A 25,685-nucleotide genomic window follows, 5' to 3' on the forward strand; every position below is an offset into this window, starting at 1 on the left:
CCCACCTTGCGTGCGAGCATAAATGTGTTAGTGTGTAAGCGAACAATGTTCATATGCAGCTGTTTGTTGCACGAATTATGCTTCAAAGGAACTACACACGGATTTTACAGAAAGAGATTCCTAGCTTGTGATTATATATATGTGGCACAATTACTCCTAAAATTATTAAATTGTATTACTACTTCTCAAGATTTCTTTTAATGTATTTAAATAACAAATTCTAGCTGGTCGAAAGGTATGAAGTTATTTTGAAAATGCTTTAACAAAAGTTGATCATGCATGCACAACTCATGCGCACCTTATTCACAGCTCATGTAAAAAGGTCGAGAACATGTAAGATGAACACCTCATTCGTACTGAAGCCGGTAAAACTACAGCGCTCATAATGAATACTTCACGAGTGAATTGTTCGTTAGATGACGTCCAATCATGGTGTCGATAAACACAATAATAATTTTTCGAATTATGTACTAAACATCAGGTTCTATGAGGTCTTGAATACTAATTACATGTTTACCATAGACTTGCACGACCCTGTACATTGAAATCCCCGAGACCTTTGTTCAACTTCGCACGTTTGAGGAATTGGCACTCAGATTAAGTTGTGTTTGTTAGTTTTCTTTCTTTTTTGGTCAACTTTTTTTATGACATAATGGAAGCGAACATGCTATATTTTGGTCAAAAGTACTTGGGAAATTAGTGAATAATTTTCTTTAAATTATTCGCTAGATGTAATTCATTACAGCAAAAAGTAATTTAATTTAACCCTTTCAGACACGACCTCTGAAGAACTGCCTGCAAATCCCTCAAGTTTGCACAGCGTTATTTCAAGGCATTCGATATGCTACTGCAACAAAAGTATTGTGATAATTTGTTGACCCACGTGTTTTATAGTAAATAATCGTAATTAAATTGTAATTAAATATCTATCCTTAAGTCATTTGTGTTCTGTTCTTGCATAAATAGAAGAAAATCTTGGGCTGGAAATGCAGTACAAATTCGTTTGCGGTTATGTTCATTTGGAGCAGACGAAATATACTCTTGACGTGGCCTGCAGAAAGCGGCACGTTGAACGCCTCGCCGAACATGGTAGGGCGCCTTCAGCAAAGTGATCGTATGCAGCAGTACAAAGTAAAATGAAGTTAAAAGAAAACACATTTATTACGCCGGAGGTTCAACTCACCCAAAGTCCAATGTATCTTGCGCGTTCTTTGCCACTAGTGTACACAACTAGCAAAGACAAGTGGTATACACAATTACGTAAAGAGCCTCTCAAAGGGTTAAATACTTCGGGGTTGTCAGGCTCCTAGTGGGAGGTTGTAAGGAGGTGTTGGTATCTGCTGCGTACACCACTGGCCAAACGCGATGATCAAAAACTCTTTGTCTTTGAGTGCTATAGCTAACCCGCGTTTGAAATCGGTTTTCAAAGCTGTAGCACGTGCGATCGCGCGCTCCTGCAGCCAGTCAAGATCGGCGATTACCGGTACGTGCTGGAGAAGCGGATCGGATGCCTGCAATTCTGGCGTTGCGTCCACGTGAGCTGTTCGGGACGGTGTCGCACCAACGACGGCGACCTGGTCAGTGGGCCTTCGGAACACCAGTGCTCGTCTCTCACAGAAAAGCCTCCGCCAGAAACGTATGCAAAAACTCACAGGGTCTCTTTTGCATTCGCCTGAGACGACTCGAAGGCGAAAGCCGTTTTCTTTTTCTTTTCAGTCGAGGTATTGATCCTCCCCGTTCCCCTTGAAAGCTTTCTGCATCTCACCTGGTTTTGCACTGCCTCCGTGATCAGCCTACCCTTTGACAAGGCGACGGTTTCGTATGACGTCATAATGACGTCACAAATGTGGCGATCTGTGACGTAATGATGACGCCATATAGTGACGTCACCACGCGCGGATTTTTTTCCATCATTCGTGTTGACGCCGACGCTGTGGGATGCCGATGGTCAATTGTCGCGTTTGGTGAGGCATACGAGGCTTCCTCCTTAACCTACGCCGTGCCGCATCGCGATTCTCAGTATTTTGCCAGAGTCACCACTGCCAGAACCATGGTCGACAGCCGCGTGCCGCTTTACCAATGACGTCATGCACTGACGTTCCCGATCAGGTCACGTGACTATGCCGCACGTGACGGTGACCGGAACCTCCGCTACTACGTTCTTTAGGGTACGAAAATGCGCTGTGGGGCATTTCCGCGAAACGTGAACGCGCGAGAACGCGGTCGTGAATTAAAAGGTGTCGGCGTCATGGAATAACTTCTTACGAACCACAGGAAGGAATGAAAGACAAAAGGCCTAAGGCAGGGAGGCTAAGTAGTAAATCGTAGGGGGAAGTGCAACGGTGAATAGAAAAAGAGCATGGCAGAATGGAAGCAAATGCGCTCTTAAAGGGGTCATGAACCACTTTTCCAAGTAATGATCTAATGGCCTCAGTATCGGAGTGTACTGCCTCCCGAATCGATTGCCGCAAAAATTTCTCGAATCCGTCAAGAATCAGCGGAGTTACGGGGGTTTGGCGCACGCTCCCAGCGCTTTCTCTCTTTTCTCGTGCCGGCGAGCGCACTGGAAGCTAGACAGGGAGGGATGGCATGGGGGAAAGAAGTTACGCCAGCGCGCGTCATGAAACGCGATCGCTCTCCCGCTGTGATTCGCTTGCGCGAGTGCGGCTACCGTGTACTGAGGAGTGCGGCGCCGGCAAGTGGTGGCACCCCGCGGCAAGAAGCGCATCTGATCCGAACGCCGCTCTCGATTTACGTCGGCTATCGGCCAATAAGCATGCTATGTCTCTTGCTACGTACAGCGGACAGACGCCCCGCCCACCGACGAGAGTGAGAACCGGCCTCTGTTTGAAAAGAGGGTGCCTGGGGAAACGGCAACTTCGCGCTCCGCTTGTGGCCATTACGCGACGCGCACGACTGTAATATTTGGCAGAGCAGTTCATAGCCGTGTCAGCTTTCTGCAGGATGTGTTTTTTCAATCAGCCCAAGGGGTGCTTCATGACCCCTTTAATGCGCCCATGGCGTACGGGAATGCACTGCTTAGTGGAAAAGCGTTCGCACAACTGCCAGTCGTTTTCATCCTTTATGATAAACAGTTGCGCTGCGTCATTGTTGTTGTAAAGGACAAAAAACGAAGCCAACACTAATGTATTCTTATTTTTGCTGCTGCCAACGCATCTGTTCAAGTGGAAAGGTTTAACTTAACCGTTTCTGTAGTATTTCTGCGTTCTGTGCTGCACATCCTCGCACGAGATGGTGCCACCAGTGAGAATACGTGCAAAAGGACTCAGAGTTACGAGATGCTGCAGGTACCTCTACGTAATTTTAAAACTGTTTGAAACACATCTTACTATGTTCAAAGGCATGCAGTGACCGCGTGTAAGGCATTACCACCTGCGTGTGACGTGCCTCCTGCCTCGCTGCCACCGCCGAAAATTGAGGTGTGCCACGCTATTGTCAGCGCGAAAACTGACCTCGGAAGTTCTCGTATGATCGCACAAAACTTGGAGGACGCTTGAGCTTCGCCTTCAAGAGTAGAACGCGATGGCGTAATCGGGCTTTGTGCGCATTGCTTTCAACCATGCCTCAAGAAAAGGAACGTTTGGGCGCGCAACACTGGCAGTTTCAAACTATCCTACACTCTAAAAAGTTTTCGAGAGCAACTGCGCAGTTCATCCGAAAAAGGGCGCTTTACTCCCTCGAAGGACGAACTGCAGAAGCATGCGTGCCGTGCGCAAAGTTCGGAGGGTAACTGCTTGGTCCTTCGTCAAAATGAGAGGAACGGGAGGACGAATGGCAACAATTACTCCCGCATGCCTCGAGAAGGAGAGGGAGGGACGCGGGGGTGAGGGGGTGAGCGGGTAGATCTCCTTTCACTACTGAGCATATTTTCACGTTAAGTGCATTGCGAAGTGTCAGTTCCTGGAAAATGTATATTAGTGGCCGTAACAATGCTCGTTCGTTTCTTGTAAGCAATAAGTGGATGAATAAATAACTAAAATAAATTGTTAAGAGAGATGACAGGATGACCTTTATTGAACGGTAAAGGTAGGCCCTGTGCTGTGGGGCGCGTTGTGCATTCACATTTCTGTCTCACGACTTGCTGGTATTTGCTCATAACATAGAGCTTCCTGTAATACTTACTCTATGAAACTCTATGGTGTCTATGGCTCGTCAGTCAAAAGTAGTGCTGCGTTTGAGAACATCGCAAAGAAGGAAATTTCTTGTTTGTCTGGTGATATCGCATTAATGTAAACTTTACTAAAAAAAACGTAGAGGTTCCTTTCATTTTTGTAAAAAGACCAAAAAGCAGTAGATTCCGTCGCCTTTTCACTGAATCAGCAGAAATTACAAACATCAGTAGAGCTACTGATAAATCAGCGGTCATGGCAGCGAGGACCGCACGTGGATGCGTTCCGTGTGGCGCGGACAGTTTGTTTCGGAGTGCTGGGAAGCCACGCGTCTAGCATACGGCCCCCGCGACCGTGGCCTTGGAACATTGAAAGCGCGCCTGACTGAAACCGCTACTGTTCTCCCCTTCGAAGTGGGCCATAAAACGGGGGACACTTGTGCAAAAGGGGCACTTGCCCCCCCAAGCCACACCGGCACTTGCCCCCCCACCCCAAGCTATGCCAGCTCTCTCTCTCTCTCTCCCCTCCTCCCCCAGACGCGATGTAACACGGGTTTGCACCCCCCAAGGCAAAATCCTGTTGACGCCCATGAAAAAGGGCGCTTTACTCCCTCGAAGGACGAACTGCAGAAGCACGGCAAAATCCTGTTGACGCCCATGCCAGTGTTGGTGGTTGTTTTTGTGTGCGTGTGTTTGTGGTGCAAGGAGGAGAATCCAGGCCCAGCGCACCGGGAAAACATCAGTCGCCAGCGAACCTTTTGAGCTGCGTGGACGTTTCCTATTTTGGTGTATCAGTAAATAAGTTCGTTTTGTTTTAATCACTGGCTTCGTTTCACTTTTGGGTGTTTCAGGACTTGAGCAATCGAGTCGTAGAGACACTACACCGTGTATGTGTGAGCGAATGCATGTACCGCGGCAGGCTTGAGAACTGTTCTTTGTCTTGCGCCGTTGTCGGCCCAATGTCATCGAAGTGCCTCGTTACATACGGCGACAGAAATGCCGTCGTCACTTTCGACGAGCCGTGGACGGGGCGGGATTCAATGGAACATATAAAGGAGTTGGACATGTTCTCTGAAGTTGACGTCTCCACCATCGGTTTAACGGTGAGTGCTTGATCTTCATGTTGTAGCGGTTGCAGCAGCGTTTGTCATCGATTACTGCAGCGTTGGGTTACATTTTTGAGCTTCGTCCGTACTCTATAAAAATCCGGCAGCGCTAAATTTTACGTTATTGCCAAATTTGGTCCCATCTAAGCCTTGATGACAACATTGTTGCACCGAATTTAGCCCTCACTTCTTTCATCATAGAAAACGTGGAAGGTATTGCTGGTTTTTTTTTTTTTGTTGTTGTTGTTGTTGTTGCTTGTTCATCCTTGTTAGGAACTGGTTTGTTCATTTTATCTGAGTGTGGAAGATGCATGCGCACGGTGTAATTCATGTACATGTGATAGCTTTCAGTGACAATGTAGTTTGCATACCTGATGATTTTGATTGGCGGTTTGGTTGGAATGGCGTGCTCGGCTTGATGCGCTGTAAAAACGAGCGGTTGGTGCAATAAAGATGTCAGTTGTAAGTTCAGCGCTCGTACAGTGTATTGTGTTCCTGCGTCCTCGTCCTTTTTTGCGCTGTTTTTCCCCAGCTAAGCATGTACCAACTCGCCCAAATCGAAGTCTTGCTCGTAGTCAGTTTCTTTATAAAACAGGCCTCTCAAATGGATAAGCCTTTTTGCTCAGTTGCTAGTTGCAACTTCAATAGATAAGCCCCGCCACGGTGGTATAGTGGTTATGGATGGCACTCAACTGCTGACCCTGTCATTCGATCTCGCGACCTTCGGGTCGCGGGATAGAATCTCGACTGCAGCGGCTGCATTTTCGATGGAGGCGAAAATGTTTGAGGCCCGTGCACTTAGATTTAGGTGCACGTTAAACCACAGGTGGTCGAAATTTCCGGAGCCCTCCACTACGGTGTCTCTCATAATCATATCGTGGTTTTGGGACGTTAAACCCCAGATATTATTATTGGGTCATTCCATCCCAAGTGTCCCAGACGTGGCGCTCGCACATCGCAGATCTTGCTGATAAAATTTGTGCCTTTTTCCTGTGCCACATAGAGTATTGTGGCAAAACATTTTTGCTCGATAAAAATTTTGACGATCATGGCGCCCCCTCGAAGTTCGCTTGTATTTGTTAAACCGCGCCTAATAGAAAAATGTATATAAAATCTATTTTTCTGTGTTCAGCTTTGAAACCACGCTGGCGCTATCGCAGAGGTTCTGTTTAGATGTCCTATTCACTAATTCCGAAATTTTTGTGTTTCACTACCAGCTACGTATCTTCAAAACTACAAAACTCTTCAATGTTCGTGATTTTTTCTTGTGCTATCTCGAACTCCCTCTAACCAATCTTAATAGTAGTATGATTTTCAGGAAAGTGTGTTATAGTACAAAAATGTTTAGGGTTAAAAGAGACTTCAAATCTTCCCGAAAAAAATTGTGAACTTATGCGATTTGTCGCATGTTTGACCGTATTTTTCATACTGATGCGGTCCAAGTAAAAATACTCGTCATGCGGCGTTTGATAGAAGACTTGTTGTTAAGTAATGAAGAAAGTCTAATGAAATCATTTTTTGTTTTAAGGAAGAAAATAATTTTTGAATTTGGCGCTCCATAAGTGCCCGGCATTCTTTTTGTTGCCACTTCGCCGCAAAGCACGGGGTCGCCCTTGCAGCTAAAACTCGTCACAGTCAGCGGCAAGATGCGACATGTATGTCAGTGGCTCGTGAGTGCTCGAAAGTCTTGTCGCGTTGATCTCAGGGTGACGAGTAATCAATTCGCGTTACAATGTGAGCTTGGCGGGCCCAATGGGAAGTATGGACGCCCGAGAGCAGCCTATATGGCGTCGTTGGCACAATGTGCTAGAGGCCGTCTGCACAACACGTATACCCCGAAAAAACGTGTATACAATGTGCATTATTTCTTTCAGTATGTGTATGCTAGTTGTGCAGACGGCCTCTAGCACATTGTGCCAACGACGCCATAGGCTGCTCTCGGGCGTCCATACTTCCCATTGGGCCCGCCAAGCAAGCTCACATTGTAACGCGAATTGATTACTCGTCGCCCTGAGATCAACGCGACAAGACTTTCGAGCACTCACGAGCCACTGACATACATCTCGCATCTTGCCGCTGCCTGTGACGAGTGTCAGCTGGAAGGGCGACCACGTGCTTTGCGGCGAAGTGGCAACAAAATGAAATGCAGGCCGCGTTCGGAGGGCCAAATTCAAAAATTATTTTCTTCCTTAAAACAAAAAAATTATTTCATTAGACTTTCCTCATTACTTAACGACGAAGCCTTCTATCAAACGCCGCATGACGAGGATTTTTACTTGGACCGCATCAGTATGAAAAATACGGTCAAACATGCGACAAATCGCTTATTTTCTCTAACTTCACAATTTTTTTCGGGAATATTTGAAGTCTATTTTACCCCTAAACATTTATTCAATCATCAATTATTCAATCATCTTTTGCAATTTACAGCCATCTGTAAGGTCACATAGTTCTAAAATGTTTTTTTGTGCGAGGTGTTGGCAAAATTAAGGCCACCAAGACCAGAGACGGCATGGTCTTCTCGCACTCTGTTTACTTGCAAGTCATTGCTGTAGTCATGCTAGCATGCTGTGCATGCTCGGCTCTTTTATACCTCCAATGGAATCGCTTACAATAATGTTTTCGTCGATAATGCAGCTCTTAACTCCACAATTCTGTCGATTGATGAGATCATGGCCGAGTGTGCCAATGCGTGCAGTGGTGGTGAAGTTTGGGAGAAAGGGCTGTGTTTTTGGTATTTCACTGTTGCGAGACATGCGGCCATTTACAAGCCACACCAACCTGGCACTATGCCGAAAATGCTGAGCAAGTGAGCTGAGAACGTCATTGCTCGTTGCATTACCGCCGGTGCATCCAGCGATAATCTTGTTTATGGATGTGAAAGGATCACGACGGAAGGTCGTTTCAAGATACCGTTTTAGGTGCTGGCCACCCAAAGACACTGGGTTTATTCGGAAAAAATGTACACTGAAGTTATCATGGTAGGAGCCACGTGGCACAATGGGTATCTAATTAGTGCAGGAAAGTAAGTCTCTCAAGTCGATAATTCATTCTAACAGCTCAACTCCCACCTACCACAACGAATTTGCTCGCATTGTGGTGATCAGATGGAAAAAAGGTACAGGAGCCAACGCTGCACATTTTTTTTTTTTGTTTTTCATCAATAACCACTGAGATATGATTGTCGATTTCACTACGACTCTCACTTTTACTTTTTTCCCCATCTCCTGGCTCCTACATTCTTTTTGCACATGGCCTTGAAAAATGTATCAGCAGGGTTCTACTTTATAAAGTATAATAGCATGACGTGCTGCCTGCAAACAGCAAATACCCCTGTTTTTTTTTTTTTCAGAACCAATTAATTGGCTTCCGTGTAAACGAGACCAGTCTCTAACCTGTGGATAAACCTGTAGCCTTACTGCAAGTGCTTTGACTTGTTAAGAATGTTCTTACCAGTGTCGAACCATGTTTTGCAAATAAGTTGCAATTTCATTTATTTGTCAGTGTGTCGTAAAGCATTAGGTTTTATCTGTTGCTACATGAAGCAGCTGCTGTAATAATGAAGCAACAAGCCTTGTGTTAAAATGTGCCTTTTGTTTTGTAGGACCCCACCAAGACGCATCATGTGCCGACAGTGACATACAATGGAAGCTTGTTGACTTCAAGGGAATTTATTGTGCGCCTGGAGGGCCTTGCTATTAAGGAGACTAGCCTTTTGGCAGCCATTGCCACACAAATCGCGCTATACTGGGCGCTGAACATTGTTTTCAGCAAGAAAGCTCAGCGGACCTTCGATCTCCTGTGTCAAGTTCTGAAAGTTCAGAGCGTCTTGCGGCCGACGTCACTCGTCCGTGTGGCTCTAACCATCTTGAGCCAGTGAACAGCCAGACTGATTTCAATAAAGTATTTTTCTCACAAATAGATCTGGATTTCTGCCCTCTCCTGGAGCATTTGTGTCAGACTTGGCGCAACCCGATGAAAATCATGTTCCTCAAAACTTTTTTTCATTTGCCGATGGGAGAGCTGGACTGCTGGTTTCTTGAGGAGCACTCAATACAAGCAAACGTTACTCCATCGAGAGGCATTGAGGATGATTAACTGCATGCTGCTCCGATGAGGAATGTTGTGAAAGAGTAACTGTCGCTCCCATGAGGGTATTGAGAGATAATGTCCATTTCTCCCTGCGGGACTAATGGGAAAGAGTAATTGTTACTCCATTTAGGTGTCCAGAAAGAGCAAGCATTGCTCCCGTGGGAGTATTGACAGAGAGCATCCATTCCTCCTTGTAAAGAGAAACCGTCGCTCCCCTGGGAGTATTGAAAAAGACTATCTCTTCCTCCCTCGGGAGTATTTGTAAGGAGCAAGTGTCACTCCCATAGGAGTATTGACCAAGAGCATCCGTTCCTCCCTTTAGGAGTTTAGGAAAGGAGCAACGGCTGCTCTTTAGAGGAGTAATTGAAAAGAGTAACTGTCGCTCCCGTGGGAGTATCGAAAAAGACTATTCGTTCCTCCTTTGAGGAGTATCGAGAAAGAGTAACTGTTGCTCCCGTGGGAGCTTTCACAAAGAGCATCCGTTGCTCCAGTCAGTTACTCCCTGAAGGAGCAAGTTCTACGGGGAGTAACGGTTCGTCCCGTCGCAGTTACCCCCAAAAAGGAGTAATGGGTGTGGCAGGTTAGTTACTCCCCTAAAGGAGTAACCTCGACCCCCTATTTCCTCCTTTACTTTTTAGAGTTGCGAAGTGCCCCCTACGCGTCCGTAAGCTGCACAGCTGTATACGCTTTGTAATAGGTGGGTAGCTTTAAACCACCCCGATTCGTTGCGTAATTCAGATGTTTTGACGCCTAGTACGAGTCTGCGATTCTGACGCGCAATACTACATGCTTTAAGGAGACTTCTCCCACTTCGTGACATTGTAATATAGCATTTTTTTTTTTTACGAAGAAGTTTCAAACCTTGCCGTCGCTCCGTGGTAGAACACCGGCTTGCCACGCAGAATGCCCGTGTTCGATTTTCACTCGCATCGAACATTTTTTAATTATCTATATATTTGCATCTACCTCGAATTATCGCACGCGGACAACGCCAATATTTCGCTCACAACCAACGACGCCGCCGCCGACACCGGACTTTCTGCGAAACGAGCTCTTTAACGCTATCGCATTAAAATTGATGTATATATGTGGCATACGTGTCATACTCGATAGCTTTTGTTGAGGATAGCCATATCTAACTACTTTGGCACTGCCTTGAACCATCGCAAACTTTTCCTGCGCGTTCATTTATCAGTCGATTTATGTTCTATAGCTGACATCCTTTAAATAGGCTTGCGCATCCGCCCTTGTGCAAGAACACTAATAAACGTATTTATGCGACACGCATCTTACTGACTTTTCTTCTATATTTGCAGAGATGAACAGTACGGCAACGTTCCTGGTGGTGATGCGCGCGTCGATGTCGTTGAATCAGACATCCGTGATGTCGCAGAAGACAACAGCCGCGACGTGGCTACGCGCGAGCAGCAGGAGGAGGGACAAGACGAACCCCAGCGGAAAAGGCTGAAGCAGCAGCTTAAGGATGACGAAGAAGGGCGCCAGACGTCACAGAAGCAACAGCCGTACGATCGAAGCTGCAGTCCAGCGACCAATAGCGAGTTGGTCAACGTGTCTAAAAACGCAATCAACTTCGTCCCATGGAAACCGCAGTCGCCCGCTTCCCAAAGAGCTGCGTTACCAGACGCTCTCACCAACTACAAGAACACAGAATGGCACAGTACAATGCCCCCGTTCAGATTAGGGAACCCTCCGTACCAGTTATTGAATGAATTCCACAAACGTGCCGTCATGCCGGAAGGTAAAGGTAACATCTACGAGGATGATCGCTCGACTGTAGCCAATTCCAGCAGCAGCCACGAAGGCGCGGACATTGGCAATGCCTACAAGCGTGAGTCACGCGAACGCCAGGACAACAAAGATAGCAGCAATAAGGTTGACGAAGAGTCTATACGCGAGAATGCCAGAGGTGCAGAGAAAGACAGTGCTCGTATGCGTTCCTTCGCAAACGAAGGGCACGAAAAGCGCGCAAAGAACATGTCCGGCCGCCTGGCACGTGGTGAGAACGAGATGACGAGTACAAGCCGTCCTGGACACAGTGCTGCGGAATGGCTGCAGACGCCGTGCTCCTGCAGCACCAGTCGGGAGAAGAAGCTACGCGAAGACGTGCTTCTGCAGATGTATCGCCTTCTGGAGGCAGAGACTGAACTGGTGCGAGAAATGCAAAGCACAGAGATCACCCTTAGAGGACTGCTCTCTCGCAGGGTCAGTTCAGTGCCTACCGCGCTTACAGCACTTACCGCTCCTACAATTCCTACAGTGCCTATCACGTTCCCAGTGCCTACATCGCCTACAATGCCTAACAAGCGGATGCGGCGTACTGCGCATCCGGGTTTAAGTGATCCTTAAACTTTAGACACCGTGTATGTATGTATGTATGTATGTATGTATGTATGTATGTATGTATGTATGTATGTATGTATGTATGTATGTATGCATGCATGCATGTATGTATGTATGTATGTATGTATGTATGTATGTATGTATGTAGGAGAGAAAGAGACAGTCAAGAATGACGCCAGCAACACGCTGACAATTAAATTGTTGTGAAGTTCTCTCTGTTATATACACCGTGTGGTGTCATTCATTTCAACAAGAAAAAAAAAACGAAAGCCTGATATCATTTTGATCACGTCAAATCCTTGATAAGTTCTGAAGAAATAATAAAAAAAATGCAGTTGAAACGTCACTCATTATTCCCGGTGGAAATTTTGAAAGCGAATAATTTTCTTTGCCTCTTTTGTCTGGTTTTCGTGACCGTTTGTGCAGATGACGGCTGTGAGCATCGGCGTAGCCGAGAGGTAGGGGGGGGGGGGGGGCGACGCCCCCAAATTTTTTCAATTTTGCATGAGTGTATATGCACACGCACACACACAAATGCACGCACGAATATACATGTTTATGAACCCTCCTTTCCACTCCCCACCACCCATTAACAAATTTATGGCTAGGCCTCTGGCCGTAAGGTTGCAGAAGACGCTTGCTCTCGCGCCACTAAGCGCGATATAAAATCTGTCTTTAAGGGGTCATGAACCACTTTTCCAAGTAATGATCTAATGGCCTCAGTATCGGAGTGTACTGCCTCCCGAATCGATTGCCGCAAAAATTTCTCGAATCCGTCAAGAATCAGCGGAGTTACGGGGGTTTGGCGCACGCTCCCAGCGCTTTCTCTCTTTTCTCGTGCCGACGAGCGCACTGGAAGCTAGACAGGGAGGGATGGCATGGGGGAAAGAAGTTACGCCAGCGCGCGTCATGAAACGCGATCGCTCTCCCGCTGTGATTCGCTTGCGCGAGTGCGGCTACCGTGTACTGAGGAGTGCGGCGCCGCAAGTGGCGGCACCCCGCGGCAAGAAGCGCATCTGATCCGAACGCCGCTCTCGATTTACGTCGGCTATCGGCCAATAAGCATGCTATGTCTCTTGCCACGTACAGCGGACAGACGCCCCGCCCACCGACGAGAGTGAGAACCGGCCTCTGTTTGAAAAGAGGGTGCCTGGGGAAACGGCAACTTCGCGCTCCGCTTGTGGCCATTACGCGGCGCGCACGACTGTAATATTTGGCAGAGCAGTTCATAGCCGTGTCAGCTTTCCGCAGGATGTGTTTTTCAATCAGCCCAAGGGGTGCTTCATGACCCCTTTAACCCCAGCATTATTACGTATCGGTACGGCGGCGCTAAATGGCACCGCATGGTGTGCATATACAATACGAAAAAATTTATAAATGAAACAAAAAAAGAACGCGAAAAAAACAACCGCAACAAAAGAGATTGTCTTTCGTGAGCTTTCGCAACTGCCACTTCAAGAACACTGCTGCAATGTACGTGCTGAAAATAAGGGCAGAAACTATCTGCAGGAGCATTGTAATATATTGCGCTGCGTGCTTTTGGGTTGTAAGAATATATTAATAATTGCTGGGGTTTTACGTCCCAAAACAATGGTATGATTATGCGGGATGCAGTAGTGGAACGCTCCAGATATTTGCATCATCTGGTGTTTTTTAATGGGCACCTAAATCTAAGTACGCGGGCCTCTAGCATTTCACCTCCATCGAAATGCGGCCGCCGCGGTGGGGCTTCGATCCCGCGACCTTCGGGTCAGCAATTGAGCACCGCAACCACTATAGACCACCGTGGTGGGTCCTTTGGTTTGTAAGTGTGATTAATTGTACAGGTGATCGTATATACGACGCAATACGTCTTGCACCATCTCAATTACGTGCCTTCCACGCAAGACGTGGAGTGTCTTGCCTGGATGCAGAGACGTGTTGTTGCCTATTCGATCTCTAAATAATGCGATAAATATTACATACAGATTTACCGCTCTTACTCGGCCGATTATGTTGTAGCGCTGCTCGACACCGCATAAATGAGCCAAGGAACGCTGCTTGTATGATAGGCGTGTCAGCGCACCTGAGCATTCGTCTCTGCCCGGTGTAATTGACGTGAGCGCTCAAGAGCGCGCCGACGTTATGTAGCCCGATAAGATAATAATAATATTAGGGGTTTTCATAGTAGAGGGCTCCGGAAATTTGAACCATCTGGTGTTATATAAGGTGCACTGACATCGCACAGTACACGGGCCTCTAGCATTTCGCCTCCACCAAAATGCGACCGCCGCGGCCGGGATCGAATCCGCGACCTTCGGGTCAGCAGCCGAGCGCCGTATCCACTGATCCACCGCGGTGGACAGCCCTAAGATACATTGTAGCCTTTACGAGCCTGATAAGTCCGCGTCGCGCACACGACTCCTCGGTAGAAACGACGGACGGACGGACAGACAGACAGACAGACAGACAGACAGACAGACAGACAGACAGACAGACAGACAGACAGACAGACAGACAGACAGACAGACAGACAGACGGACGACGGACGGACGGACGGACGGACAGATAGATAGATAGATAGATAGATAGATAGATAGATAGATAGATAGATAGATAGATAGATAGATAGATAGATAGATAGATAGATAGATAGATAGATAGATAGATAGATAGATAGATCCGTGCGCTACACGTTCGCGCACGGATCGCTCTCTCCTTCGTGTTCGTGGCTTGCCTCGTCGTGCCAGAGCACTTTTATGTAACTGGCGCGCGAACGCTTATACCGTCAAGCTCTGACCTAGCCGGGGAGAGGGAGGCCCAACCCCCTCCCCCCCCCCCCCCCATTTTTTTCGATTTTGCATGTATCTATATACACGCAGACAAATAAACGCACGACGAACATACATAAAGTATGGCTGAACCTCCAGCAGCCTCAAAACATTTCTGCCTATACCCCTGCAGTCAACGACGTGTATGTGCACAGGGTCGACCATAGACTGCAGGTGAACATTTTATTGGTATTGAAGTCGGTAAAACTAGAGTGTGTATTGGACTTCACAAGCGAAATTCCAGTTTTGTGACGTCTAATCATGGTGTCGATAAATACAATAACATTTTGTTTTTTCGAATTACATATTAAATGTGCGCTTCTGTGAAGCCTAGAATAGTAATGAGGTGTGTCCCTCAGATGTGTACGACACTGTGCATCTTGCGGTTCCTATGAGGCACTTGAACACCTTGATCATTCGAGTACTCCTTGAAAATGGACTACTATACGCTTGATGGTTTCTAGATCCCTCTCACGTATTAAGCGTGAATCACCTTCGTTACAAAACTCTTTTCTATAGCATCGCGCTCTCAGACACCCTGATATCGCCAAATAGCAGGTGTATTGACATAAAATTTGGATGCGAGATAACTTGTGAGATAAATTTGTGTCAACACACACGCGTCATCTACAAAAAATTCGGCAGATCCCACGTACCGTGGGAGTCGATGTTATGCGAAGCATGCGGTGGGTAGGTGACTGCGGCGTAACTTTTTTTACTGAGCGACACGTTACAAAATGACGCTAAAGATTTGTAAAAATTTTATACGCACACATATATATATTGAAGAGCCGCATATGTGTTATATAACCAGTTGTTTACGGTTCGGTAACGCTGCCAGTGGCAACGTAGGTATTACCAACACCAGAAGCGGTAGGATGATATGTAGTGCTTATACGTGTCCCGAGAACGCACGCACGTTTCACGAACCCGTGTGCATGTGTGCAAGAAGTTCTTGACAGCTCTTGAACTAGGGCATCATCACCGTGAGAAGTGAGCACCAGCAGCTGGTCATGACTTCTTATAGGATCCGGTCGTGATCGTGGTGACGAGGGGTCCATGTGTAGTGAAGTATGTCGTATAGTGGAGCAGTTGGAATTCGTGGATGCCTCGGTCATTTCGTCGACAAATTGTCTGTCGACAGAGCCGGCGACATGTCGGAACCTAAAGCCACCCTTCGCGTTGGTGAGGTATAGGCCGTCGAGGCTGGTAGGCCTGGATAGCGTTACGTAGACCAACATCAGTGGATGGTGTTTGTCGTATTCGTAGACTACCTCGGCGCATGTGGCCTACGTAGCCTAGTCTACAAAGCGGCTGTCAATCAATCTGGCATCATCCTCCGTCAGCATGAGGCCATCGCCCAGCCTCGTAAGAAATGAAGAGGACACTGCGTCGTTCAAGCGGACGAAGTGCACTTTACGGTGCGGTGATGTGGATGTCATATGCAACTTTCGCTAATGTATTCCGCCGGGGTCGAGCAATGCTTCAATATAGCTTGCTGAATTAGGAATACAAACGTAATGTTTATTAGACTGCCATAAAAGTGGAGCCAACACTGGAACCACGGACGTTTATCTGATATGACGCCTGTATCGTGGGAGTATCATGTAGTGTTTATTGCTTTCTTGTAAAATTAGATAGCCAGCACCACAACCACAATTGACGTCGCACCGATATTACGCCTGCGTAGGCTTTTTTTCCAAACCAGTTTATAGACGTGGCGTGGCTCAGTGGTAGAATACCTGATTGCCACGCAGAATCCTTGGGTTCGATTCCTGCTAGGATCCTAATTTTCATTCTTTCCATTCGTTGAGTCAACGCTGCCGATATTGGCTTTCCTTAACGCTCTGGCATTTAAGTTACCAATGTCTGTTCTCGGCGTTCCTGGGTAAATATAAACTGTCAATCACCTGTGGCGCATACCCGTAAACCGCGGCCTGTGGTAAACGGGTATGTGCCACACGTGTCCAGTGGAAAGGGTTTGACGACGTACGCGACAGGATTTTAGCGTTATTCATGTCATGAAGCGGCAATCATATTTGTGAAATCCTATTACTCTTCCATGCAAATTTTGCTCTACACCAAGTTAAGGAGGCGATCATGAGAGCACCAAGACGTAGGCGGCTAGATAGATAGATAGATATAGATAGATACGTAGATAGAAACGCTCAAAGTGCCAGAGGTTCGCTAAGAAATGCTTCGCATTTAATACCAACGGCTGATATAGCCTAGAACATATTTGAAGGGACACTAAAGAGAAAATAGATTTTTCTTATATTAGCAAATTAATCTTTCAGAATTACAAAATCACCATGTCTGCAGTGAGAATACGCTTGGTAAGCGAGAAAACGCGTAAAAAAAATGCGCGTGGCGACGCCAGGTTGAAATTCCCGCACAAAAAGTGGTGACGTCTTCGGTTTTGACGGCGCCTACTAGGGCCTACGTGCTACGTAGTTCCTAAGTGGTGAAAATCAATTACATCGTCCTCTAAGGGTGCCAAAGACGTAAAGGGACACTAAAGAGAAAAGATGAATCGGTTTAGATCTATAAATTGTACTCTGAGAACGCTAATGCCGCTAATTTCACTATCAAAGGTTTATTAATACAGGAGAAAAATCAAGTTCAATGTTTCATTTTTAAATTTCGCGCCGAAATCTCCCCGCGTGACGTCACGGATTTCAAAGTGTACTTATCGTATTTTGGCGCCATTGGCTCAACAAAATTGCAACAAACTTGGCATGTTAAGTCTATGGTCACCTCAGAGGACAACGTACATTATTTTTACCGATTAGGAACTACGTAGTCCGTAGTAGGCGCCGTCAAAACATGTGACGTCACGGCGAATGGCGCGGAAACTTCAAGGTGGCGTCGCCACCCACATTTTGTTTTTGCGCGTTTTCTCGCTTACCAAGCGTCTTCTCGCAGCAAGCGTGGTGTTTTTGGTACTGTGAACGAGTGCTTTACTTATATGAGAAACATTGTTTCGCTCTTTTCCCTTTAACACACCACGTTTCAGGAAATTTCATTGAGGCAGTGTCGCCAAAATACGAAAAATAGACTTTGAAATCCGTGGCGCCATGCGCAATTTAGGCGCGAAATTTAGAAATGGCACCTTGACCTTGATTTTCTCCTCTGTTATGAGTGTATGATGGTGAAATTAAGGACAATAGTGTGTTCATGGTATAATTTATCTGTGTAAACTGATTCATTGTGTCACTTTAGTGTCATGTTAAATCAATATTAAAATGCGTGTCCCACAGGAAACGTCCCACCTCACGACATCGACACCAAACTTGGTTTTAATATTAAGCAAGCAGCCAACAGCCACCTGCGTTAGTAGTTTGCGTTGGCTTGCCAGCGCTCTCTTGCACGGGAGTACAAAGACACTGCCTCTACAGTGAATTTTTGGGGGGGTCACACATATATTACAAGATCCAAAAACTGGTTGGAACAGTACCCACGTAGCCAGCTATGTTTACATGAAAACCACTCTCGGTCCCGCCTCACTCAGCGCTCTTTTTGAAACCGAAACCGCGACTGGGCGTCTCCAAATAATTAACCGTCGCACACTCGAGCAAACGAGGTTTCCAGCCGTGATAAGTGGGTCGTTAGCTACTTATTTCAACGGGATAAACACGATGTAAAATTTTTGTGTCCGTGCTTTTTTGAACGTATAACTGAACGCACAGCTTATGTTGCGCCCTCAAGCGATTGCAATTCGCACTATAATTCCTGTGTCTTCACCTTTTAGCACTAGGCGGCAGCACAGGCTACTACACTTTGAAGCGCCACAGACAAAATTGTTAATATGAGTAAGCTCATGCGTCCCAACGTGGGAGAAGCCCACTGCGCGCTAGTCACGTCTCTCAGGACTATATTTAATAAAGTTCCACCATCCATCCATGCATTCTCAATGATAATGCGTGTGAGCATCAGAAACCCTACTATAAGCGAAAAACGCGGACTGTCCTGTGGCGATAAGAATGTGACCTAGGCAGAAAATATATTAACCAACAGTAAAAGAAATAACAATATTGCATATAAACTGACAACTATGAAGAAAATACCATGTTCACAATTATGCTTAGACAATTCTGGTAATATTACTGATTACGAATTAATATTTCCAACTAATGCATGTCATTACAATACAACGTAGGTTTAGTTGATCGTGATGTAACTAGAGAAATAGGTGACAGTAGGAATGGGAGAGGATAAAAGATTGAAAGACAAAGACAGGCCAGCTATTGAGGTACCTCACTCCGCATTAGAAAAAATCAATGGGTTCCCGCCAGTACAGTAAATCAAACGCAGTACTTCCTACATTAGACACTCACGCACTCACCATACCATTGGCGTAGACTGGGCGGGGTTCGAACCCCCACCGAAATTTGTCAATTTTGCATGTGTATATATACACAGACACACGTACATACAAACACACGCACGAGCGTAGAGACGCACATTCATAAAGAGTAGTTGAATCCCCCCTCCTTTCCCGAAAAAAAAATTATGGCTACGACCCTGAACCCCATAAACCACTTGGGGCTGGTATTCATCTTTAGGAGGTGGCATTTTGTCGCCGTTCGTTCCTGCATTGTGCTGATAGTACAAATGAACCCAAGCCGGTTTACAATAGCATACAAGTAGGGTTTGGAATGATATGCTGGAATTCTGCTTCTGCGAAGACGCTAAATGTCAAATTCTCTTCTAGCGAGCCGCATTGGTGGTCACGTGGTTATAGTGTCCGCCTCCCACGCGGGTGGTACTGAGTCCGATTATCAGTACCACCAGCGTCCCAACCGGTTTTTTGAAGGGGAACAAAGGTACCCCTGCTCGGCACTGGGCGTTGGTACTGTGTGTCACCACTTCTCGGGGACGTGACCTTTCTTTCCCGCTACGAATGCAGTGAATAGGGGTACTACAATGGGCGAAACAAATTTAGGAGGGTGGAGGGGGGTACTGCTGGAACCCTTTCCAACCACCTCCCCTTTGTCACGCTAACCTTTCTGAGAATTAGTGAGCGTAAACAAGATGTTCGGAAATATTTCGAGAACGTCTATTGTAAGCTTACAAGAGCTGCTGCTGACCGTGACTAAATTTTGTTTAGAATTCTTTCCGCTCTTTTATCACCGAGCGAACCACCCACCGACAGCCACATCGTGTGAAATTGCATACTTCCGATTTTCTATACTTTTCTTACCTTACTGAAGGCAAACTATAGACCATATTACGGATGGATTTCGGTGCCGCCATATTGGGATGTAGCCTTGCCGTTTTGTATATTTAACAAACAGTGCTACGGTAGACGCATACGCATTGAAAACGGTTCAGTTGGTGCATACGACGAATCACGTCTTTATTATTTCACCTAGCGATATACAAAAACATTTGTTTAACAGCCCAAGATGGCGGCGACTATGTGTATTATGTAAGATCGTCTATACGTTGTCGTTTTTCAGCTTCAGTTTAGTGGAACACGATGCTCAGTTTGACTTCACTGACTCATAAGAGCTGGTTATCAACACCCCATATTCTGTTCTATCTGGCTTTCTGTGGATAGGTGGAAGTTTATACGCCCTCGGATACTCCATTAAAAGTGCGAAAGCAAAAATACACAAATAAGCATACCCTGTAAGATTTCCCTTGATATCTCTCAGCTGCAGACATCTCCTTTTTTTTCGTGTTTAATGAAAATTCCTTCAATACGTTCGTACTTGTGAAACAAGAGGCCTGTAGCGATTGTACTGTGTACACAATCGTGCAACAATTCGGCTCGAATATATTTCGTGTATGACAGATTGAAAACTTGCTACCTGTAATCGCTAAGATACTACGGAACTATGCAGAAATGCCTCTAAGTGCACCATATCAACACGTTATTGCAAGGCACTCGATATTCTATGGTAACAAAAATAATGTCATAATACGTTAATTTATGTAACAGTAATTATGCATAATTCAGTTGTAATTAAGCATCTGTTTGTTTTTTCAGTCATTCACGCTCTGTTTTTGCATAAATAGAATCAAGCCTCAAGCTAGAAATATAGTGCAAATCCATTTTCGATTATGTCCATGTTGAGCAAAGAACACGTTACTTTTGACGTGGCTCGCGGGAAAAGTGACAGTAGGCCACACTACACTGCAAAATGAACTTCAATGAAGAGAAATTTATCATGTAGGAGATTCAATTCATCCAAAGCTAAATGTATCTTGCTCTTTCTTAGCCATTACTCGATGCAAATAGCATAAACAAGTGGTGTACACAATCTTGTAGATAGTGTCGCAAAGGGCTAAGAAAGGTAGGACGACTGCGCCGGAAAGCCGTTGGTTCCGGGTTCAATCCCCGCCAGGATGAATGTTTCGTCAACCATGAAACATTCTTTCCGAGAAATTTGTATGCGCTTCCTTGTAGCTTTGTGCTACGATACTGGTGGTTGTCACTTTTCCTTTTCAGAATTATTCCGCCACTCTTCGGGATTCTGCAGAACTGATTTGTACAAAGAGTTGCCTGTGACTTCGCGCTGCCGAAGAAGAAGATATAGAAGAAAATGGGAAAAGTGACAATAGTAACGGTCTAAATTAAAAACAGAAGTAACTGAAATTTTAAAAGATATATTTGAAAATAATGAGTCGTCTGTAACTGTACGTACCCACCACTGTGGTCTAGTGTTTATGATGCTCGACTGCGGACCCGTAGTTCGCGGGATCGAATCCCGGCCTCATTTTCGATGGAGGCGAAAATGCTTGAGATCCGTGTACTTAGATTTAGACGCACATTCAAGAACCCCAGGTGGTCTAAAATCCCGGAGCCCTCCACTACGGCGTGTCGCACAATCACATCGTGGTTTTCGGACGTAAAACCTCAACAATTATCGTCATGTAGCGGTACGTAGTACATACATTTGTCTCAGATTATTTGCCTGAATATATCACCGATTTAAAACGCGGGTACAGCTGCGCTCACATTGCGCATTACTGAGTATCGTAATTTTCGGTAACTTTTCTTTCTTTTTTTCCCCTTCCTTGTGTTGCTTCTGCGCTAAATATTTCTCATTCGGTAGTCGTCACACTGTTCGTTATTGCAAAGGTAGAGCGAACTGGTATGAGTGCCAAAACGCGATTACACATATATAAGGAAAAATATTAAGAAGTAAATACGTATCGCAGAATGCCTATAACAGGTAAATAGTTGGTTGTGGTCACAGTCTAGTTAGCCATTGTTTCGTGTCGTTTCGAGGTTTCAAGGACCAGTTATGCCAGGCGCACACAAAAAATAAGGCACATACGCAAAAAAAAAAAAAAAAAAAAAATCTGCCCCCTCTTCTCTGCAGCAGTTTCACTTCAACCAAATCTTTCTCTCAGTCGTTTCAGTGCATTTTCAATGTCCTCTTTCGACCGTGTCACGGTCAACTCCGTGGGGGAGTTGTTTTCCTGCTGCATTCAGCACAATAGAAAGCCACACCTACCCCTTTTTTGTTCATCCCAGACACCTTCCCAAATATTTCGAGATAACAGCACCCCCCATACCCCCCAACTGTTCACCGCACCCTCCCCCCACCCAGACCGAGGACACGTTTTTAGCTTCTGTCCACTTCTGGGAAGTGTTCCCCACCTGCCCACGTGGGCTCCCTTTGTAATGCAACCTCCCCTTCTCCCAAACTCCTCCTCCCTCTCTTTCTCTCTGCAGTCCGTCGCTAGCTGTTGAAGCTGAGCCGTGCTACGCTGCTTCTTTCTCGTTCGTTCTCATCTCTCGCAGTCACTGCTCGAAAAGGCAAGTGTTCGGACGCGAGCTCGACTACGTGGATTACGATTGCAGCCATGAAAAGCCGGCCTCTGCTTGTCGCCTTCGTCGTCCTGCTCGTGCTATTCTTTGACGCGGCCTACGGAAGTAAGTGTTGTTTTCCTTATTATTTTTTTTAAGTAACGCGACTGTTAGCTATGAGTATTAATTTACCTCGCTTGGTGCATCGCTGAGACACGTTAACAGGTTTATTCTGTTTTTTGGATATCAGTAAGTTGGTGCATCGCTTAGACAAGCACACGGGCTCGTTCCTGTAGCTGTTTTTGGACGTCAGTCAGTTGTTTTGAGAGTAAATATTTTAGAATCGTGAATTCACCCGGCTTTTGGAACATTTTTGCAGTCGCTTAACGACGAAGCAGTGTTAAGATTCGTACGTGCGGGTAACGAATGACCTTGGGCGTTGGTTCTTACGAATTATTGTCGGCGTAATAGTGTCGTGTCGTGGGATTTTTAACTTGCGATGCGCATCCTAAGCCCGGGACGATCAGAACTGCTTCACGTAGCTGGCACCACAGCGGTGTTGTGCTGCTGCATTGAAAATTGCTCGTGTAATTACGTTCGCCCTTAGGCAGGCCAAGTTCAGGCTGAGTATTCGAGTGTAGTGTCTCTACACGCTACTTAGCGTACGTTTTTGTCGTGCTTTGCCCATCCTCTTCGCCTTTCTCCTGCAGCGCAACGCTTACGAGAATGTTCGTAGATTGAAAACTCGCGCCCAATTTAGTTAGCACAACTGTGTGCATTTTCAGAATACTTCAGCTATAAAGCGTTTTGTATATTGCTGCGGTTACTTCTGCAATGGCTAGTCTGTTTTAGGGTATCTTGAGTCATCGACACCTCCTTTAAGATTAAATTGCTTGCATGGCAATGTCTCTCTACGATTTTTCTCCCGCCCACGTTACTTAGAATGTGTGTAGGCAGCACGGGGATCAGTTCCACGGCACAGTTTTAGAAATAGTGCCGCGAGGCGTCTTGGTATGGTTTAACTAGGCAAACTATGTTTTATCGCCCGTGAATGTGAGCAGCGCGGCGGTGCTCCTCTTTCTCCGCACGGAAGTCGCAGTGTCAAGACACTGAGTTTCCCATCTGTGTTTTCGGAGTTTAATTTAGAAGCCTAAACTAATTTATCGTTTCACTTTAGCGTATCTTTCAAAGAGAGCTACTTGGTGCAGTACAACGAGGACTAGAGTTAGAATATTTCGCAGCACAGAAATTCGGGCCGAGCCTCAGCGCGGCTCACCGGCGTTGCCCTCCCGCAAGTGTTGTAGAAGTTAGCACCATTTTTTTCACCCTGTTCAAGAAGTACGCCTTAGTGACGGGGAAACATTCTTTCTCCTTTCGAGGCACTAATGGTGTGCAGTTGAGGTTGTGACGGGGGACCTGAACTAAACATGTCCCGAACTGTCATGCTGCTCTCAGCTCAAAATTCTAGAAGGTGCTGGCTCACCGGGCCATTCATTTTTTTTTTTCCACTTGTGCCTCCCCTCGTGCAGGTGTTTACTTGTGACTTTCGCTCAGCGGCCGGGAAGACCTTCGCGTGGTTTTTGTGCTTCTCGAACTCACGGTTTCGCCATCGGGCAGCCACTGCACCGGTCTCGCGACCTCCCACTCATTGCACCGTACACGAGCAATTTTTTTTTTATTCTGCACCATCGGCAGATATCGAACCCTTGGCATTAGGCCCAGCAGCACAAAACACCGCAACTTTGGGTGTAGACAGGATTATACATAGGTAGGGTTCTGATGCCCTTAAACTCTTTAATCGTAATGTTCAAAGGTGCACATTAGACGCGCGGGTTGCCGAATGAACGCGAAGACAGGTTACGTTGTGAAGACATAGTGTTGTTTGTTTTTTAATAGTATTTTGTGCTTCTAAAATGCGTTTCTTATATCCCTACGAATCGGACTGGCCGTGCTAACCATGTCATCTCATTTTTCACCTCTCCAGTGGATGACGCTTTGAGCCTGCTCACCGACCGGGTCGACTCCGTCACCAACATGGCTCGCGCCTTCCTGGCCGTCTTCGTGGGCGCCTTCACCATCAACGCGTGCGCCGTCATATTCATCGTGTTCGGCGACGGGCGTTCGCGGAGGTTCCTGTTTCCCCTGGTCGTGGTCTACGCCGCCCTGTACCTGGTCTTCATCGGCTTGGCCTACCTGTTCCTCGGGCTCAGCGGCACCGTGGCCGATCGCGTCCGTGCCCTGGGTTCCGTCATGGACACCGTATCCGTGGTCGATGTTTCGGACTCTGCCTTCTCCTACATCAAGGTGCACGAACACGAGTGCCGTCTTCGCTTCGTGTGCGAACTCTCCGAAAAAGCCGTCGAGCGTGACCACATGTTCGGCCTGATACTTCGCATCGTCAGCTTGCTCGGCAGTGCCGGTGGTCCTTACGTCGAAGCGGTGCTCGGAGGTCTCAGCGGGCGCGGCTGCCACCTTCTCTTTTCGGAGTGCGACTACTCGCCGTTACGAAGGTCCCTGCCTTTCGTCGACTAAGTGAACCGTTGTATAGATATGTTCGATATATTAGCTCTGTTAGATATTTATTCCAATAAACCAACCCAGTGTTATTTGCCTCCGTGAACGGTTGTCGACTCCTCTTTTTTTTTTTTTCAGTCCTCGCGTTTCTGGTCGCCTCTGATGCGACAATGCGGATTTGTATATCGCGCGAGCGATGTTTTAGTTACTGGAAAGTTTTGGTCAGTGTCATCAGGTACCACGGTGCGCGCAGAAAACTAACGGGTCTGGAATGCGCGCAGTCCGTGCACGTTGGTTTTTGGGTCACATTTTTAGAATTTAGCACGAGAATCTAACATAACGGGCTTAAAGTGACCGCAGCATGTATACCAAGTTGTTGGGCTAGTTGGTGCATTGTATTGAGGAAACAGACTTTTCTGCAGCCCATAAATTTCTTTGGAGCAAACTTACTCAACATTGTAGAGATGCTGCCAGTTATACCTCTGTCGTGGATATCAGTATAGCAGTTGGGTAAACGCCTGCAGTTACAAACACGTTCTTGCGCAAAAAATGTTGCTAAGAGAAATTATGGTCTTTTAGAAGTGCTGGTTTGCCATACGGTAATGTGGTAATAAGAAGTGTTTTAGCAGTGCCGGTGTACTATCGGAGTGAAGTGAAACGCTAGCAGCGGAGCGCGTGACCTAAGCATTAGTCATCACGACTGACAGGTGCCCACATTTGGTTTGGCAGCACTGCGCGATGCCCCTTTATAGTGGAATATTTTCGCTTCTGTAGTTCTGATATTTGACTTACAGGAAAAAGTCAACATAAAAGAAAATTAAAGTGAAACGACCAAGTTTGCTCGGAACGGCCACCATATCGGAACTAAAACACTGAAACGAAAATATTGCATGCAGTGCTCTCAAATT

General features: G+C 46.3%; 2 protein-coding genes across 3 annotated transcripts in view; both read left to right on the forward strand.

Annotated features, from left to right (window-relative positions):
• The window catches only part of LOC119396556 (uncharacterized), a 317,806-nt gene that overhangs the window by 64,231 nt on the left and 227,890 nt on the right, over positions 1–25,685 (forward strand). The gene's annotated exons all lie outside the window — the stretch shown is intronic.
• Positions 1,236–11,983, forward strand: LOC125759034 (uncharacterized). The gene is made up of 2 exons (XM_049417139.1): positions 1,236–1,636; positions 10,644–11,983. Exon 2 carries the CDS (start codon positions 11,011–11,013, stop codon positions 11,692–11,694), a length of 684 nt encoding a protein of 227 aa, XP_049273096.1. The 5' UTR covers positions 1,236–1,636; positions 10,644–11,010; the 3' UTR covers positions 11,695–11,983.

Source organism: Rhipicephalus sanguineus, chromosome 6 (genome assembly GCF_013339695.2).
Source record: "Rhipicephalus sanguineus isolate Rsan-2018 chromosome 6, BIME_Rsan_1.4, whole genome shotgun sequence".
Classification (NCBI taxonomy): domain Eukaryota; kingdom Metazoa; phylum Arthropoda; class Arachnida; order Ixodida; family Ixodidae; genus Rhipicephalus; species Rhipicephalus sanguineus.

What these genes read in the sequence shown, in the direction of transcription:
- LOC125759034 (XM_049417139.1), top strand. Translation starts at nt 11,011, where the DNA reads ATGCCCCCGTTCAGATTAGGGAACCCTCCGTACCAGTTATTGAATGAA.